This window comes from Eulemur rufifrons, chromosome 15 (assembly GCF_041146395.1).
Source record: "Eulemur rufifrons isolate Redbay chromosome 15, OSU_ERuf_1, whole genome shotgun sequence".
Taxonomy (NCBI): domain Eukaryota; kingdom Metazoa; phylum Chordata; class Mammalia; order Primates; family Lemuridae; genus Eulemur; species Eulemur rufifrons.
The window spans coordinates 62843860-62862096 of NC_090997.1; the positions used below are offsets into that span (position 1 = coordinate 62843860).

Below are 18237 nucleotides of genomic sequence, written 5' to 3' on the forward strand. Positions count from 1 at the left end.
TTTCCTTCTTAGATGTCCTACTGAAATCCAGGTTTACTGTATCTGCTGCATTTCCTGAAGAAATTAGATTAATCTGACCTGGTTTTTCTTGAACCCATGTTGGCTTCTAGTGAGTTTTGCCTCTTCCTCCAAATTTTAGAAAACCAGCTTTCCTGATCAGTTCTGACATCTTGCCCAAATTGTATGCCAAATACACTGGCCTGAAGTTAGAGATTGACCTTTTTGCAAATCAGAACTATAATAGTCTATTTTGTGGGTTCCAGAACCATTTCTATTTGTATGCCCAGAGTCATTCATTCATTTAGCAAGTGTTTATAGGTTTCCTACTTTTTCCAGGCACTTTGTTAGAGATATAAAGGCAAAAGTACAGTCCCTGCCCTCAAAGAGTTTAGGGAGACAGGTGGAGCAGCAGTGTCAGGAAATGGCATTAAGTGCTTTGAGAGAGCATGTGCAGGGTGCAATGTGAGCTCAGAGAAGGGGGACACACCTAGCCAGTGGGTTGGGCAGGAAGTAGTCAGGGAAGGCCTGCTGGAGGAGGTGGTGTTTGGGTCAAGTCTTAAAGCACAAGGATTTGGCCAGAAGAGAGGCAGGGGAAGACAGGCAGAGCAACCTAGGAAGGGAGCCTAGCAGAGCTCAGAGAAGGGCATTGGGAAGGTGGGCAGGGCCACATGCTGAATGGCCTTGTGTGCAATCCCTGGAAGTTTGCATTTTATCCCAGAGTCAAGGGGAAGTCACTGAAGTGTTTTGTGAGTGGAGGTGGATGTTTTAGGAATAGCCTCAGTGCACCTTGTGTGTGCCTGATACTGAATTGATATGAAGTATTCCAAGATGAAGCAAACCACAGAAGCTCAGTTTGCTCCCAACAGGCTACACAGCCAGATTTTTGCCATCACAAGGGCTGGCCCCTGCCGTGCTTCACCCCAGGCTGGCTCCCTCAGAGAATCCCTGGGGAAATCTGGTGCTCCTCCAGCCAGGGCCACCCATCAGGGTTCAGGTTTCAGTGTCGGTGACGGAATCAGCCCAGTGGAGGGCAGGGCTGCTTACTGGGCAGAACTGGGCCAATGGTCCTCCCCTGCAGCTCTGAGGCCACCTGGGCTCTTGGAGAGAAAGTTGGCAGATGAAGCCTACTCACACTGCATTTTGACACCAGCACAGCTGATATTTACGGTGACCCAGGAAGGCAGGGACAGGCTACAGAGCAGCTTTTAGGAAATAAATTGCTCGGAAAGTTCAGAAGGATTGTGCCAACAGAGCCACATAGGCTGTGTGTAGTCCAGCAGCAGACGTTGCTCCAAGGTGGCTCCAAGTGCTGCTTCCAGAAGGCTGAATACAGAGTCAGCAGGGCTGACGTCCACCTGGAGAAAGGGGCTGCTGGGGGCCTGGGAGTCCCCTGCACCTCCCCATCACCTATCAGTCACAGCTTCCTGTCTGGCCCCCTCAGCCACACTCCCCATTCCACATCCTCCTGCAGAGCTCTGCCTGAGTCCTCACCCCGCTCCCTGCCTTCAGCCCCACCGCCTCTGGGCCACCTCCTCAGGCTGACCTTTTGGCTCAATCTACTGAGGCCCCAGCAAAGCCACCAAGAGAAGGAAGTAACAAGGCTTCTCTGCCTCTGCAGGTGCTCAGGGGAGTCCCGGCCATCCCTACCTCTTTGGTGTTACACAGACTCACCAAAGGGTTCCTCACCCTTGCTGGGAAAGCATCATGCGGGCTAAGAGGATGTGGCAGAGGCCACTGTAGCTCAAGTCTGCATTCCTGTTTGTTTGGGATCCTATATCTGCAGGGGCTGTGGTGGTGGTAGTTTGAGAAGTGTTTGCCTTGCGTAAGAGCTGTTGGAGGCCCTGTTGGCACACCCATGTCCTGGCACTGATGTCCAGGACATCACCATTTATGGGTGAGTCACTGTGGCTGGCTCCAAGCACTGGGCCCTGATGAGGTCACTGGCCACACCTTCCTGGCCTCCAGTGTGTCTTGTGACTTCTCATGGCCCCGGGCTTCCATTACAGACCAGGAAGTGTTTTCTTTGACATTACTAAACCCATGTAGCCTTGCCTTTTCACCATAAAAGGTCAAGGTCCAGGGGATAGAAACTCGAGTTCCCTTTGCCTTGTGTCAGCAGCTCAACTATGGCTGCCCCGGTGCCATTTTCCAGGGGCTGGGGCGGGGGCAAGAAGTGTAACAAGCAGGATGACCTGCCCTCACCCCACCGCACTGAAGGGCCCCTTGTGGAGGGCCCTAGAGAGTGAGTTAGGGGAGGCTGAGCTCCTGCCCCCAACTGCCTGGCTGCTACTCAGTAAATCCAGCCTGCGCAGAGGTTTCCAACTGCTGATTTCGTTGCACATATATAGATTGCATCCTGCCAAGCTGGCACAGTTGATGACTTTAAAAAAAAAAAAAGCTTAATTATCTTTTAATTAATATATACATTTTAAAATATATTTACATAATTATTTTAATTATATAGTATATACATTATAAGATTATAGTGTAGTAGGAAATACTCACGTCTCAGAAAATATACCCAGTCTTACCACTCATTGGTAACCACTGTTATTGATATTATTTTGACATATTTCCTTCCAAACTCTATAACCTTTTTCCTACTCATGCACTTTTTGCTTTACAAAAAAGATTATATGGTCCTTTTTTGACAGTGTGCTTTTCTTCACTTGACTATATGTTATAAACATCTTTCCTTGTCAATAAACACGTGTCCATTTTTGGTGGCCATTCAGTATTTCCTCATGTTAATGAGCCAGATGGAGTCAACTCTTTTCCATGGTTAGGCAATTTAGATTGTTGCCATTTTTCTATTGGAAAATGTATGAAGAGCATCTGTTAGCATATATTTTTGTGTACAACTTTTATTCTGTAAAGATAAATTCCTAGAAGAGGAATCACTGGGTCAAAGGGCACAAACATGTAGAAGTGGAGGCCTGTCCTCCAGCATGGTATGCGACTCCCCTGCTCACTCCTTCGTCAGCACGGGGTCCTGTCACTACCTGCCACCTCTGCTAGTTCGCCTCAGTAACCCTTGGCAAAGCCCATTGTGAGCTTTCCCTGGAGGTGGGGCACTGAGGTTGCAATGACAGGACAAGCAAATCAGAGCCAGAGGCACCACCCAGGCTCCAAGGGCAGGCTAGCTTCTATAACAGACTGGACCAGGGACCAGCCTGACCCCAGGAGTGTCACAGATACAGCTCACGTAGAGGACCAGCTGAATGTCAGACTTGGCCACATAAGATCCCCCAGATAAACACACTGATACACATACATTCACTGATACCTGTAGACAAATACTTGTGTGGACATGCAGGTCCTGGTTGGGTAGATCTGTCCTTCCTTCCGTGTATTGGCTGCCATTTCTCTCCAGAACCTAAATCTAAGCCTGCCTTGGAGGGGTGGACTTTTCTCCTGTTCCTTAATTGCTACCTTTTCAAAAGTATGCCCAGTCTCCTGGAGATAGAGGAGATAGGTGAATGGAATTGCCCAGAGAATGAGCTGTGTGGCGCCTAGACCAGGGCAGGAGGGGCCCCTTCCAGTAGCCCCGTTCTGCAGAGGGCCCCTGTCTGGCCTTCCTCCTGCAGTGCTCTTCTCCACAAGGTAAGACATGCCCTGGGCCACGGGGACATGTCCATGCAGAGCCGCCTTCCTTCTAGACCATGCTCTAAGTACCTGGATCGCTGGAATTCCTGGAGTCCAGCGCCTGCGTGGGCCTCCTCTCTGCCCCATCCTCCCAGAGTGAGAGGGGATCTTGCCACTGGTGTGCACATGCCTGGCCTGGGGCGTGGCCAAGGGCAACTGTAGGGCTGTGGGTGGAGTTTGGACACGCGGGCTTGCGTGCCTACTCACAGGCATGTGAGGGCCCTCACAGCATGCTGTAAACTGTAATTTAGGAACCAGCTGTCCCCCAGGTCACCACACTTCAACGTAGAACTCAGAGTAGTCCAAGAATAATAAATTCAAGCCTGGCCTTCTGCGTCATTTTGAAGGTCTGTTTTTCAAGGTAGGAGAATTAAACATTTCATTTTTAATAGTTTGTTAGTTCGATTTATAACCTTTAAATATGTCAACACATGCTTTGTGGGCCTTCATTGTTCTTCCATCCCTGGCCCTGCAGAACTGAAAGACAGGTCTGCAAGGCTAAAGTCAATGTGTGGGTATAAAGGAGAAATGACAGCGGGTCTGTGAGCCAAAGTGATCGTGCCCAGAGCCCTGGCATGGTGGGGCTGCCCTGCTGGAGTGGCTATGGATGATGCCCCTTCCTTTTCAGGTCACTTTCAGGAAAAACCACCTTGAAGCCTGCCTGCTTTCCCTGGGTTGTGATGTGATGGCAAGAGAGCGCAGCAACTTTGAGACCTACTCCATGTGTTACGAGCACGTGCTGCAGCATGCCACACAGAGGCTCCGCCAGAAGGAGCAGGTGGGTTCCCAGAGGGACACAAACTGCAATGGGGAATGGGTGTGGGCAGGGAGGCCCTGGAGTCACTCAGAAGCGGAAAGAAAAGCTGGGGGGGGGGGGGCGGGAAGGGGAGTGGTTTTTATGCTGGAATCGAGGGTGATTGGTACTCTCTCCAAATTTCTCTTCTCATCGGCTCATTTTCTTGGGCTCTAGTATTCTCAGTTGTAAAGGTGACGTCCCCAATAACACTGGGTTATATGCTTTGGAGGTGTCCAATGGGGAACAGTGAACAATAAAGGGGCCGCCCCCCACCCCCCGGGGAAGGTCAATAGCTGACCCTCCCACTCTCAGCAAACACAGGTACCTTGTGCTGCTCCTGGTCTAGCACAGAAGCCAGGATCCTTGAGTAACCTCTGTCCTCAGGATGCATATCATGGGTCAGTCTCACTGACGAGAGTCCTTAAAATGAGATCCCATTAGTAGAATCCAAGAGTCACTCCTCCTGCCCTGGATGCCACACTGTTGTGAAGTAAATTGCATCACAGGTTCAGTGTGGTTTTAGTTTATACCTAAGAAAATGGCAAAAGTCTGCAAGACAAGTCAAAAAATCAAATGAAGCATTAAAATGTCAAATAATGTGTCTGGGGTTCGGCCGCATTTTAGCTTATCCCCATTGCTGAGTTCTCTGCATCAGGGTGGATACCTGGAAGTTGATGTTGTCTTTCGATGCTGTGTTGGATATCCTGAAGTCCAAGGGGCAAGCACAGTCTTGGCTCCAGGCGGAGCCCAAAGTTCTCAAAATGAGGCTCCATGAACGCGAACAGGAGGTGTCTGGAGCGTGTCACACTGAACTGAGCTATGGTTTGTGTTTGAGTTTGGTTGTGCAGTGCTTTCTCCTCCCTAGGAATTAGACGCTATACGACGAGGCCAAGGTCCACCTGAAGACCATGCTGGCCAGGTAGGCCATTTACTATTAATATTAAAAAGGTTCTCTTCTCCATTTCTCACATCCACATGCTCAGGGTTAGCCAGAAGTAGGACATCTTAGTGTCATTTGTTTGTGTCACCTGTAGAAGTCCCATCAGTGAAGGTACGCTACAGAAACACCTGAGGAGTGCACTTTTTTTTTTTTTTTTTTTTAAGGAATTCTCCTTAGAGGGCATTTTTGGTGGCATTTTTTGGTTTGCATTTTTTGGTTGTATTGGTTTTTTGTTAAGTTTTTGTTGTTATCGTGGGGACGGGTATTGTTTTTGTTGTTTATTTCTTTGGGGCCAGTTAAAGTACATTCCAAAAAAGAAGGGGTATTTGGGCGAAGGTGTCAAGGGAAGGTCAGCTTGGAGTTGGAAGTCAAGACAGTTGAAGTATTTTCTTCAACTAAAAAGTGCTTAGATAGTGGTATTCTGGGGTCATTCATTCCGCAACCATGTACTGAGCGTGTACTAGTGTCTGGCTCTGTTCGGGCACCTTTGAGTCAACTTGGATTCTTCTGCTCACATTTATGCTGCAGGATGTTCACCTCTTTCATTGGGTTCAAAACAGACATGCAGGTGCCATACTAATCTATACGCAATTATTCTGCAGTAGCAGTTTGGAATTCCTAAATTGTTTTCCATGTATATATTTCTCCTTCTAGGTTGCAGAGCTTAGTCACGATATGATCATGGAAATCACTGCTCTGAGAGCTCAACTCACAGACATGGAAAAGGAGAATCTGAATCTCAAAAAGCAGATTAGAAAAGAAGTCCAAGAAGAATATGAAGCATTGGTCCAAGCTTTGTTTGTGACCTGTTTACACATAAAAGTGAGCGTCATGTGTCGAATGTATAGGCAGCCCATCTGGGAGCCGGGTGTAACTGACTTCCACAGTGGCTGCACACCTCAGGATCAACCATAGAGGGGGCTTTGTGGTAACAAGAGATTCTTAGGCCCAAGAATTTTCTATCTCTAAGCTTTCGCTGCAGAGGGAGAGCCAGCAATGGGTTGTCATTATTTTACCATGACAGACACTGAATTTTGGATAATTTAGCTGTTTATTTTTCACACTCTACTGCCAGTTGCCATTGTTGCCATCTGTTGCTGTTGGGAGGAGGGGGCTGTTCTGCTGCTCCAGATCCCCCCGTTTCTACCCTGGTTTTATCTGTTGAGTGTGACTACCCAAACGGGAGAGCGCAGTGTCCCGGGCTAGGCCAGACCCCATGTAGGTAGCAGCAGGTGCCTCCTAAGAGCTCTCTGGGCAGATATAGAATTTGAATCAGGTTTTAGAGATTTTTTTCCAACCCTCAAAATGCCTGCCAGACTTTCTCTCACATTCGGTGTCAGGGAGCTGCTGACCTGTCAGCAAAGACCCATCCTGGAAGAGAAGTGACGGGGTGCCGTGGGCTTGCAGCACTGTGGAAGCCAATTGCTTTCATAAAATGTCTGAGCAGCCGTAAGATAGATGCCCCATGCCTAGAATGAGCCATCGGGGAGCCTGGTCCAGCTGCCCCACCAGTGCGAATTTCAGTACAAACCTACCATCCTCAGCCCTGCCGCCTTCCCTGCTATCGGATGTGCCCCAGAGCCAGCCCTGTTTAGGTCCTTACTTCCCTGTCACTCTCCAGGGCTTCCAGAGTGGTCTCTAGGGTGGTTATGCTAACAGGAGCTTCCACCCACACCCACCTTGGCCTGGTCATTCCAGAGAGGATTGGACATTTCTTCTTACTTGCAATGTATAGTGCTTACAAATATTAAAGGATCAAACCCAAAATGCACTTGGCCTCGTGCTGCAGGAGAGGTGTGAGCAGACAGTGAAGGCTGGAATTACTAAGCGATCTTTTGCATGTGAGATTATTGAGAATTTTCTGAAGTTCCTCCTACCTTCTGTCAGATTCCTGGATAAAAAGTGGACTCTTTACTGCTCCCAGGCTACAGTAGTCCTACCAAGTCCCCTAAAGTAGGGAATCCCTGTTCTATTCTAGGGTCCCAAGAAGGTGGTGAAGCTTCCGCTGTGTGGCCAGCAGCCAGGCTCCCAGCTGGGCTCTGTCCTCCTGCCTGCCTCTCCAGGGAAGCAGTTTAGAAGTGGGAGGACACCCCTACTGCTACCTCTCACCCCAAGGACACTGAGTGTCTTATCTTCTCAGGCTGCTATAACAAAATGCCGCTGACTAGGTAGCTTAAACAACAGAAATGTATTTTTCACAGTTCTGGAAGCCAAACATCTGAGATCAGGGTGCCGGCATGGTCTCTTCCTGGCTTACTGATGGCCCCCTTCTCACTGCCTCTTCACATAGGGGACAGAAAGAAAAAGATATCTCTCTCTCTCTCTCTCTCTCTTTCTCTCTCTCTCTCTCTCTCCTTCTTACAAGGCCACTGTCTTATCAGAATAGAGCTCCACTCTTATAACCTCATTGAATCTTAATTACCTCCTAAAGAGCCTATCTCTAGAAACTGTCACATTGGGGGTTAGGGTTTCAACATACAAATTTGGGGAGACACAACTCAGTCCACAACACTGTGTCTGCGTTGTACTTACCACTGATCAAGCTGTTATTATCGTAAGCCATTAGCCATAAGCCACTCAGAACAGAAACTTTCAAAATGAGGTTTTTGCTGGAGCCTAAATAGGAAGGCAGCCAGCCCGATTCCTTCCTCCACTTTATCTATATTTAATGGAGTTCCTTTGTGGCGGCTCATCGACAGTGTCTTGTCTGGTCAGATTCTGCTCTGAGTCAACCTGGCAGCAAAAATCCTCCCTTCAGCTCTCCAAGCAACTCTTACAGGGGCAGTTTGGTCAGCCAGTCTTCTACCTGTGCCTGCCACTGCCCTGCTGGCTCCGCTTGCCTGGGTGTGGACAGGAAGGCACGCTCTAAAACGTCAGCTGTCCGAGTGAGGAAGCCCCGTGGACAAAGAGGAACACTCGCAGGGCTGCTGGCGTGACCTCCACAGAATGTGTGTTAGAACCACTGTCCGGGTGGATGATATTTCAATGTGAAGTCACTTCCAAATTTAGGTTTTAAAAGGCAAAATTGCTGTTTCTCCACTGCCCTCCACTCCGCTCAAATCCATTTTACTTCCTTGACTTGAGTCTGCAATTTGCAGGAGAAGCTGGAAGAGAATCAGCTTAATTTGATCCAGAATGTGTGTGAGCTCATCGGCGAAGTGAGAACAGAAGGGATTGACAATATGAAGGACCTAAAGAAAAAGTGGGGCTCTGCCAGACCTGACGAAGGAAGGAAAGGAAACTCAGCCAAAGTATGTGATTTCATTTAGCAATGGGATCTCAGTGTTTCATCCCAGCATCTGACCCCACTGTTCACCCCGTTAACATTCCGGTCCGATTTCCCTGAGAAAGCATTGTAGCAGGCATTTTAAAGGGGCGCTGGGACTCCCTGCACAATTGTGTCATCTTCTGGAAGTCACGTTTCTGAGGTTAGGTTCATATCCTTCCTAGGGAAGTGTTGGGGATAGCCTTTTCTGAAAGCGATACTTCTTAGCAGGAGCAGCTGTGGGCCTTGGAGCAGGACAACTGCAGCTTGGCCGCCCTGGTGTGCAAAGTGAGGAGCCTGGGTCGCTGGAGGCTGGCAGCGCAGCAGGCGCACTTCCGGGCCCAGCTGAGCAGGGCAGAGAAGGTGAGCGCTGGGGAGGGAGGCCCAGGCCGGCCCCAGGGGTGGCTGGCCCCATGCAGCTCTGTGGCGGCAGCTGCTGCACTGGTGGCACTTGTGTTGGGTGTTGGGGCCAACTATCCTGAAGGATCTGACAGCTGGCAATTTTTCCTGGGAACAGGCAATGTCAGAGCCTTGGGAGAAAGAGGCAGAAGCAAATGGCGAGGGGGAACAGATCAGAGAATTTAGCACGAAGGTAGTGAAAAGATGGAAGAGAGACTTTACCAGGGCTGAGGCTGCTTTGTCAAAATACTGCATATCTTTGGTTGTCATATGTGATTATCCAAAGAAAATGAAGTAACAAAATAATAAATGGAAATTGCAAACCAAATTGCAACCAAAGCACATAGTGATAGCACTTTGGAAACTTTCCCTTACCGTTTCTGCAAGCCTATTTGATCTGATGTGTCACACTATTCTTAATTAAAATCATGGAAGCAGTTACCTACAGGAGCTCCCTTCTACCAGAAGTTTGAAAGAAGGGTGGATGATGAAGTAGTTTAGATACTGCTTGTGAAGCTCAAAACATGGAAAGGAAACTTATTTCCTCTCTTACTGTGTTTGGGATGTTTGCAGGAATCTATTCAAAGTAAAAAAGAGTATTTGAGCATCAAGCTAATGGCAGAACAAGAAGCGGGTTTGCTTCGCCAACAGTTACGGGCTCTCAGGCAGGCGCTGGCCAGGGTTCAGGCTGACAATGTGACGATGTGGAAGCAGCAGGATGACCAGGTATCTGAGCCTCAGGCCCTCTTCCTCCCTTTCTTGGAACATGCTCTGCAAAGCCGAACGTGGCAACTAGAAGTGGCACCATGGCTGCCAGCAGCAGTCACCAAAGCTCCACAGTTAGAAGCCACAGAGATGGCACAGCCAGGAAAAGATGGCCCAGGCTTGGGCTTCCCTTCTTCTCCCTCCTTTCCAGCCCAGAAACCAAAGGCAGTGGCCAAAAGGCTTTTGTTCTTACTCGTATTTGGCTAAGATGATAAAATATTACTCACAAGCAAGATCATTGTCCTGTGTGTGTGTGTGTGTGTGTGTGTGTGTGGTGTATATCCGTCTGTTTGAGGATCTTTTTGCCCAAGGGTGTCTTGGGATCTAGGACTCTGCCTTGAACATAGGCCTTTCATGGGACAAGCACACTTTCTGTTGACAGCAGCTCTGCACGTGGGGTGGCCCAGCCTTCATTATTGTCCCCCAGACGGAGAATCTTGAGTCCTGTCCCCATGATCCACTAAGTCTTACCTTTGAAAGTTACTGCTGCTCAAAAGGGGCTGGCACCCAAGTTAAGGTGTTTTAAATCTAAGCTTTTCATAACTGTGCCAACCCTCTGAGCATGAATGAAGCAGAGAGACTCTGGGTTTGGAATGAGAACAGCTGAGTTTAGATAACAGCCTGAGAAAGTTGGATATATTTAAGCATAAAATAGAATTTGTTCATCCTGGACCTTAATTCCTCCCTGATCATGCACCAGGTGAGTTAACTGAGTAAAGTACTTGGAAAACTTTAAAGTCACCATACAAATATGAATAATTATGAATATTAAAATTAAGTATTGATCATCTAGTATTTAGGATGCTACTTATTAGAAAAACTTTAGAACAGAACCAAATTATCACTACTTCTTTCCTTCTTTAACCTTCTAGAATCTGACTTCCCTGAAGCTATTTTGGAAGTCAAAACAGAGCGGAAATCAGACCCTCCCTTGCCCACTCAGTGTATGTGTGGTGTGACCCTGTCACCTGGTGTTAAACCCCTCCACTGCTATCTCCTGATAAAGGCTCCGTGACAATGTGAATGTCATTTGTCATAGATATGATTATCAAGTTAGTAAGCTAGTTAACATACACACTATTATCAAATCTTGGTGTTAATAAGACCAAACCATTTGGCCTGGTACTGCCCTATAGTGGCACCGTCACTGCCTGGCTTTTCTTGTTTGTTCTGCTCCCACCTGACTATTGCCGCAGGGCTTACAGCACAAATGCCAGGCCAGGCTGGGTTCTGGTGCTCTTGCTGCTGGCTGGCATAAGACAGAGTAGTTGGGTTGTATCACTGCGAGCCCAGGAATACACTGCATAGTTCTGCCCCCGGGCCCCAAAGGAGGGGCTGGTTACTGTGATGTCCAACCTCTCCTGCCTTCTACTGAGAAGGGCTCTGTGCCTGTTTCGTTTCCTTTGGCTGTTTCCTGCCACAGGCTCAGTGGCTGAAGGAGTTAGAACACAGAGTGACCCAGGAAGCCCTCACCCGGCAACAGCTGGATGTCATAAAAACATCTAGCATGGAGAAGCTCCTGGAAGATGTGGGGCAGAAAGAACAGCAACTGCAGCTCCTTACTGAAGAGGCCGAGAGGGCGTCTAAGCTGGGCCAGCTGCAGCAGAAGAGGATGAGGAGGGAACTCCAGCAGGTACACTCCAGCCCCAGGGAGTGTCCATTCCCGGGCATCTGGGTGCCCCCGCAAGAGCCATTCCCTTCTTCCCCGGCTTTTCCGTGCCTCTCGCCTGCCCTGCCCAGCAGTGTTTCTCAACCTCTGTCACTTCTAGCAATCCCAGGAAAATGGTAATATTTTGCCCACACTGGGGTGATTGCTGGGCGAGCGAGGATAGCTTGACAGCCCCCTTGTAACCTGCTTGAAAAACATGTTTCTATCCAGCTCTAATCTTTGAACTAGGACTTTTAAAAAATTTCAAGAAGCAATCTGGAAAAGCAGCAAGTATGACGGAAGCTATTACGAGAAGATTTGATTCAAGTGTTTCTGGAACTGCAGAGGCAAAAATGAAAGGCAAAAGTGGTTTGCAGACACAACATATTATGTTAAATATACCCAACAGCAAAAAAACCCCCCAAAAAACCAGAAATACTATTTAATATAATGTAGATGTGGATTAATGCAAGTTTCAGCAAAGCAGACCACAGAATGTGACCTGATAAAAAGGGAAAAAGAAACAGTTCCCTGAAGAGCAGGCACTTTATACATATCCACTGAATGAGTGAATCACTTCATTCATTCACCAGCGATAACAGGAGACAGAAGTTGGAAAGTTAAATTAAATTATTGGTCAAGTGTTTCAAGTGCTAAAGGAGGAAATCAGTAAGGCGAAATCTACAAAAATAATGACAAAAAAGGTTTAAAGTTGAATTGAGGGAATGCTAAAGAAAATATTGGCGTAGAAATGGAGAGAGAAAATGAGTAGTTTTACAATAAAAGAAATTTAGAATTTCATTGATTCCATGAAAAGTGAACAAAAATATGACCAAACCCATAAGAAAAATTTGACATCCCACATTTGTCCTACACATTATGTTTTCCAAGAGCCACCACAAAAATAGGGAGGTTCCTAGATTAGTTTCTTTGATAAATAGTTAATTATGTGTTTTGTGGCAGAGATTCTGGAGGTAGTCAAAGCAAACAGTTTGAGGTTTCTCTCAATAAATACGTACTTTCCCCATATGTATGTAAAAACCATTGGCTCTTTCTAAATTACCCCTACGGCTCTCTCGACACCTCAAGTACCCCGGGCCTACCCCACATAGCAATCCCCAGCCAGCAGGCGCCCCGTGGCCAGCGGTGGCTTCTTTCAGCCACCTTCAGCCTCTGACTCCACCGGCAGATATCAACTGTCTGACCTCAGAGAGCGAAGGTGTCCTTGTCCACCCCCTGCGCCTGGTGAGGTCACGTAGGGCACAGCCGTGGAGTCTGACCGCCTGGTTCGCAGCCCCAGCCCTCCAGCTGTGCGACTTCGGGCAGGCTGTGTGGTCTGTCTGCACGCTAGTTTCCTCTTCAGCACACTGGAGATTGTGTACTCACCACGTGGGATCCGGGAGAAGATTGAATTAGGGGATTCAAATAAAGCACTTAGGACAGGGCCCGATTCCCAGCTCTCAAGAAATGTTGGCCGTCTGTATTTCTGTTGGGAATGCGAAGGTGGACAAGCCTTGGGAACAGGTAGATAGACCTGGATTCAAATCCTGGCTCTGCCACGGGTCGTGTGACCTTGGGCAAGTCACTGCAGCCACCTCCGTGCAGTTGGGTGGGCGTGCTAACACCAGGCAGGCCGTGGGAAGCGTGCTCCTTTCCTTTGCTCGTATTCCTCACGTTTACTTCACGTGGGCCTGGCTGGAGAAACTTTGATCTGTTTCCCCGAGTGCCCGCCCATGGGGAATGGGCGTCCCACACAAATCCTTGTTGTATGTAGAGGGACCTTGGACCTCGTTCATGTTAGCAAACTCCCTCACGCTGGAGCTCTGATAAACTTCTGAAATTTAAGCTACACTTGACAGCCTCTACACACACAAGGAACAGCCGCTTTAACACTTTAGGACAAGGCTGTGGTCACAGCTCTGAGTACACAGGGCCTTCCGGTTGGGTGTGTACAGGCAGGAGGAGGATGTAAAACACATGAGGCTGACTTTTTGAGATTAGCATGTATATGCATTTCCCAGGTTGCCGTAACATTATCACAAACTGGATGGCTTAAAACAATAAAAATGTGTTTCTCTCACAGTTCTGGGGGCCAGAGTCTGAAACTGAGGTATTGGCAAGGTTGGTGCCTTTTGGAGGCTCTGAGAATCCATTCCTTGTCTCTCAGCTTCTGGTGACATCTGGCCATCCTTGGCGTTCCTTGGCTTGTGGTTACATCACTTCAGCTTCTGTCTCCGCCACCTCAGGGCCTCCTACCTTATGTGTCCTTCTATGTATCTGTTTCATTCTATCCTCCTCGTATGAGGACAACAGTCATCAGATTTAGGGCTCACCCTAATCCAGTATGACCTCATCCTAGCTTAAGTATATACGCAAAGACTATTTCCAAATAAAGTCACATTCTGAGGTTCCAGGTAGACATGAATTTTAGGGGGTATTATTCAACCCACTACAATGCCTAGAGCCTTTTATAATTAAAAACAATTAGGAGGGCAGGTGAGGTGGCTCACGCCTGTAATCCTAGCACTCTGGGAGGCCGAGGTGGGAGGATCATTCGAGGCCAGGAGTTTGAGACCAGCCTGAGCAAGGGCAAGACCCCATCTCTACCAAAAATAGAAAAATTAGCTGGGCATGCCTGTAGTCCCAACTGCTTGGGAGGCTGAGGCAGGAGGATCACTTGAGCACAGGAGTTTGAGGTTGCTGTGAGTGGTTGCACTCTAGCCTGGGTGACAGAGTGACTCTCTGGCTGGGGCACAGAGGGTTAGTGGTGCAAGGGGATAGCTGCACAAGTGAATACAAAGGCTGCCTCTGGGGGGAGGCCGCTGTTAGACTTGGGAGACGGTGCTCAGGCATCCCCAGCAGATGCTGAACTGAGATTAGAGGTCTGGGAGAGAGAGCAAGTCTTTCCTCTGCTTGAAATTGTCCAGGGCTTTGCAGGTCCTAAGTATAGGTGCCGTGGCTTGGCCTCAAAGGTTCCAGGTGAACTGGGCCCTCACTCCCCTCTTCCTCTACCCATCTGGTGAAATAAACATAACAGATATAACTTTGTGAATTAGCTCCTAGCTATTATTAGGTAATAAGGGATTCCAAGGGCTGCCTTTGTTTCTTTTGGGTTAAGTTCTTGATCTTCCTAAAGCTCTTGATTCTCCAAAGGCTAAATTCAGCCTGTCTAGGACTTCAAGAAGACCTGGTTGTCTTCGTGGGGTCGCCTGGGACCCACAAGCTCCCTAGGAACGCTTGTGAACTGAGGAAACCAAAATGAGCACCACAAAACATGTCTGCTTCTCAAACATTTTCCCCTCAGATGAGAAGCCGGCTTGCCCGGGAGCGCAGCGTGAAGCTGGATGCTTTCCAGCGTGTAGAAGAGCTGCAAAGTCAGCTTAATGACGCCGAGCGATCGTCCGTCCAGATGAGCTCGCCAGGAGGTAAGGATATCCCTTCCGCTGGCTAGAAAAGTCTCCCCAGTCTCTGGGGTCTGCACTGACGGAGGGTCTTGGTGCCTAGCAATGACAACCCAGTGGTTATTGAGTGGGTCCTCCATAATGTGTATTGAATGAATGAATACACTTTAATTCTGATTTATGGACCATCAGAACTTTCCACTTGAGTTTGCCTTGGAGGTCTGACATCCCATACTTAATGGTTTCAATAATCAAATCTAGTCCCAGGAGTGTGTAATATACCACTTAAAGAACATTGAGTCCTTCACTAGATTTTGAAACATCTTAATGCATTGGGGCTTCAATGACCACATTTCTCCAATGTTATTCATAAAGTACATTATGATTCTTGGGTGCTGGGAGCTTGAGGAGTCCTGTGAAAACGGCAATCAAAATAGACCCCTGGCAGTGTAGAGCAGGCAGCATAGAGCAGAAGCCAGACCCCAGTACGTCCCTAAACTAGCTTCTTCCTCTATAGGAGGACTAAATATTGTAAATTCTGAATTCTCTTCTAGGTCTAACCATGAGAACTATCGCCAAATATCAGCAACCATGATCAGCCGAGTGTTATGATCAGCCAAGTCCCTTCCTTCCTGTTTGGTAGCATAGTCTGGTGGTTGAGTGTGTTGGTTTTGGGGTAAGACAGCCAGAACTCAAACCCTGGCTCTGTCACTGCTAACTGTGTGAAGCTAGGTTAATTAGCCTCTCTGTAAAATGGGAATGCCCACCCCAAAGGCTGCTCCGAGGATTAAATGAAATCATGCACGCCTGACACTTAGTATAGAATAGTGGCACATAGTAATTGTGCAAATTTTGGTTACTACATTTACTTACATGTGTTTGGTCCTTTATCTATGCTTCCTTTTGGCTACTTCCCACAGTGGATGAGCTGAGGAAACACAGCCTTTCAGAAGCAAAGTCAAAGGTCAAGTTACTTTGGGTTTACCAAGAGCAGAGCCAGGCTTGGCGGTAAAGCTTCGAGGGCCCTTTTCCCTGCCTCTGTGTTGCTGCCTGGCCCTGACAGGGGGGCTGGTGTCCCCTGCCCCAGCCCAAGGACAAAGAGGACCAACAGCACCTCAGGGCCCTATTTTGACACTGACCTTGAGCAGTTCTGCGCCCCCACACTGTCCTCTCCACATCCATGGGATTTTTCTCTCTCCCTTTCCCCTCTGCCTCATTCTGCCCAAGCATCTGTTTAATCCCTCTCTGGGTTAATGTGTCCTAGTGAACTTCCGTCCACGTCCTCCAACACCAGCACATTCACGAGGGAGAACCAGAGTGAGGCACGAGGCAGGTGGGGGAGACCCTACTTCCCAGGACTGGGGATGGGGCAGGAGGGAAGGGCAGCCTCTTTCCCAGGAAGCAGAGGTAGAAGTTACTGCCAGGCCTCAGCTCCCATCTGCTCTCCTCTGCAATGAGAGGAGGGGCTTGAGGGGACAGCCAGTTATCACCTACACTATTAGTGCCAGAGGGTAAAAGTCAGCCATCTTCCCACCCCTCCCTCCTCATTCCTGCTGGAATCTCAAAGCGACCCAGGTCTCTCCTGCAGCAGCTGCAGCGCAACACCCTGCTTCCCACGTCAGCACACGCACGTCAAGGGGCGAGCTCTCGTGGTATTCACGAGGCTTCCCCTCGGATCTTGCAACTCCTGGGAAATTATCATTTGTTCTAGAGCAGTTATTCTCAAAATGCTTAAGGAAAAAAATAAAATCAATTGGTTCATAAAACTGTAGTGTTCAGAGGTGGACTAGCTAAAGGTAAGGTGGCTTGATGCAGGTTTGAATCACTTCATAAGTGATTTGCTCTCTCCCATCCGGGCTCTGACAAGGCTGGGAGCAGGAAGGAAGTGGGCCCCTCGGGAAGCAAGGTGGCTGCCACCCCTGCGGCCTCCGCCGTGGCCAGGCTCAGCATGGCAGGAGCAGGTGGGCAGATGAGCTCTGACTGGACTGACTTGGGCCATGTTGCCAGTTTTGAACAAATCCCTGAAGTCGGAGACTAAGATGGCTGGTGGGCTTAGGCCCAGCTCACACGTTCCTCCCCTGGAGCTGAGGCGGAAGCAGCCCTCTCCTCCTCGCCACAGGATTTTAAATCCTCCTCGTCTCTTCAGACCTTCATGCACTCTCCTCTCCCCCTCAACCCTTCGTCTCCCACTTGACAGGGCAATTAGACTCCGCTGGACAGGAGCTGCCTCTCCTTGCTGTCTCCTGGCCGCCTCCGTCTGTGCTTAGCCGCTTCTCCTTCCTCCGTGCCCTGTCTCCTCCCCGGGCCAATCCTGTGGAGAGGAGCCCCTGTGCTCCTGCCTGCTCAGGGGCCTTGAACCGTTCTTTACCTGTGTCCTTTCTGCAGACTCACATCTCCCACCCATGCGTCCTTCTAATCACACAAACAAAATTTACTTTTGGATCATGGATGTGCCAGGATCACAACATCCACTGAAAAGTAAAAACCTCCCTTGACAGCACACATTCCTTCTCCAGCTACTGGCCTTTCTTTTCAGAGTTAAACTGCTTACAATAGTTGCCTATACTCACTTTTGTCATTCACTTCACTGTGAATTAAGTATTCAGTATTAAGTGCTATATTCAGTATTAAGTATTCTAAAGTATATAATACTTAATTCACTCTTCGGCCCATATCTGTCAGGATTAAGTTGGGACATACAAAAAATAAATTAAAAGTGGCTTAATTTAAATAAACAGTGGCCTAAACAACATGAGAAGGTTGTGTCTAACAAACAAAATCCAGAGGTAGGCTATCCGGTTGGCTATCGTGGTGGCCCTGCTGTCATCGGGAAGCCAGGTTTCTCTCCTATTTTGCCGTTCTCAGCTTGTGGCTTCCACTTCCTGGTCCAGGATGGCTCAAGCTCTCTGGCCAACAGGAAGGAGGAAGGCTACAAGAAGGGCACTTAAAGGACACTTCCTGGAAGTCACGTATGATATTTCTGCATATATCTTGTGGGCCAACACTTAGCCCCAAGACCACACAAAGGAGACTGGGAAATGTGGTTTTTATTCCAGGACACCATGTGTCTAACAAAAAATGTGGAGTTCTATTGCTAGCGAAGAAAGGGCAGAATGACAGTTGGAAGCCAGGCACAGGTCCCTGCCACACAACCAACAGTCTGATTTTAGCACCACCGCTTGCTTGCAACTGACCTTGCCAAGATGACATGTCTTCTGTGTCTCCAAGTCCGATGGACACTGTTGAGTCTTCACTTACTTCACATCTTAGCAGCATCTGAAACAGATGACCATGGCCGCCTTCTAGAAGCTCGCTTTCCTCTGTACTTCCATGGCACTGTTCCTTGTGGTTTTCCTCTTCTTTCTCTGGCTGCTTTTC

General features: G+C 48.4%; 1 protein-coding gene across 1 annotated transcript in view; it reads left to right on the forward strand.

Moving 5' to 3' along the window:
* The window catches only part of LOC138395971 (coiled-coil domain-containing protein 162-like), a 39396-nt gene that overhangs the window by 18298 nt on the left and 2861 nt on the right, over positions 1-18237 (forward strand). The window contains exons 7-14 of the mRNA XM_069489075.1: positions 4274-4423; positions 5307-5360; positions 6036-6203; positions 8480-8632; positions 8878-9009; positions 9619-9771; positions 11234-11443; positions 14763-14883. Coding sequence (XP_069345176.1) covers positions 4274-4423; positions 5307-5360; positions 6036-6203; positions 8480-8632; positions 8878-9009; positions 9619-9771; positions 11234-11443; positions 14763-14883 — 1141 coding nt within the window. The remainder of the gene's footprint in view (positions 1-4273; positions 4424-5306; positions 5361-6035; positions 6204-8479; positions 8633-8877; positions 9010-9618; positions 9772-11233; positions 11444-14762; positions 14884-18237) is intronic.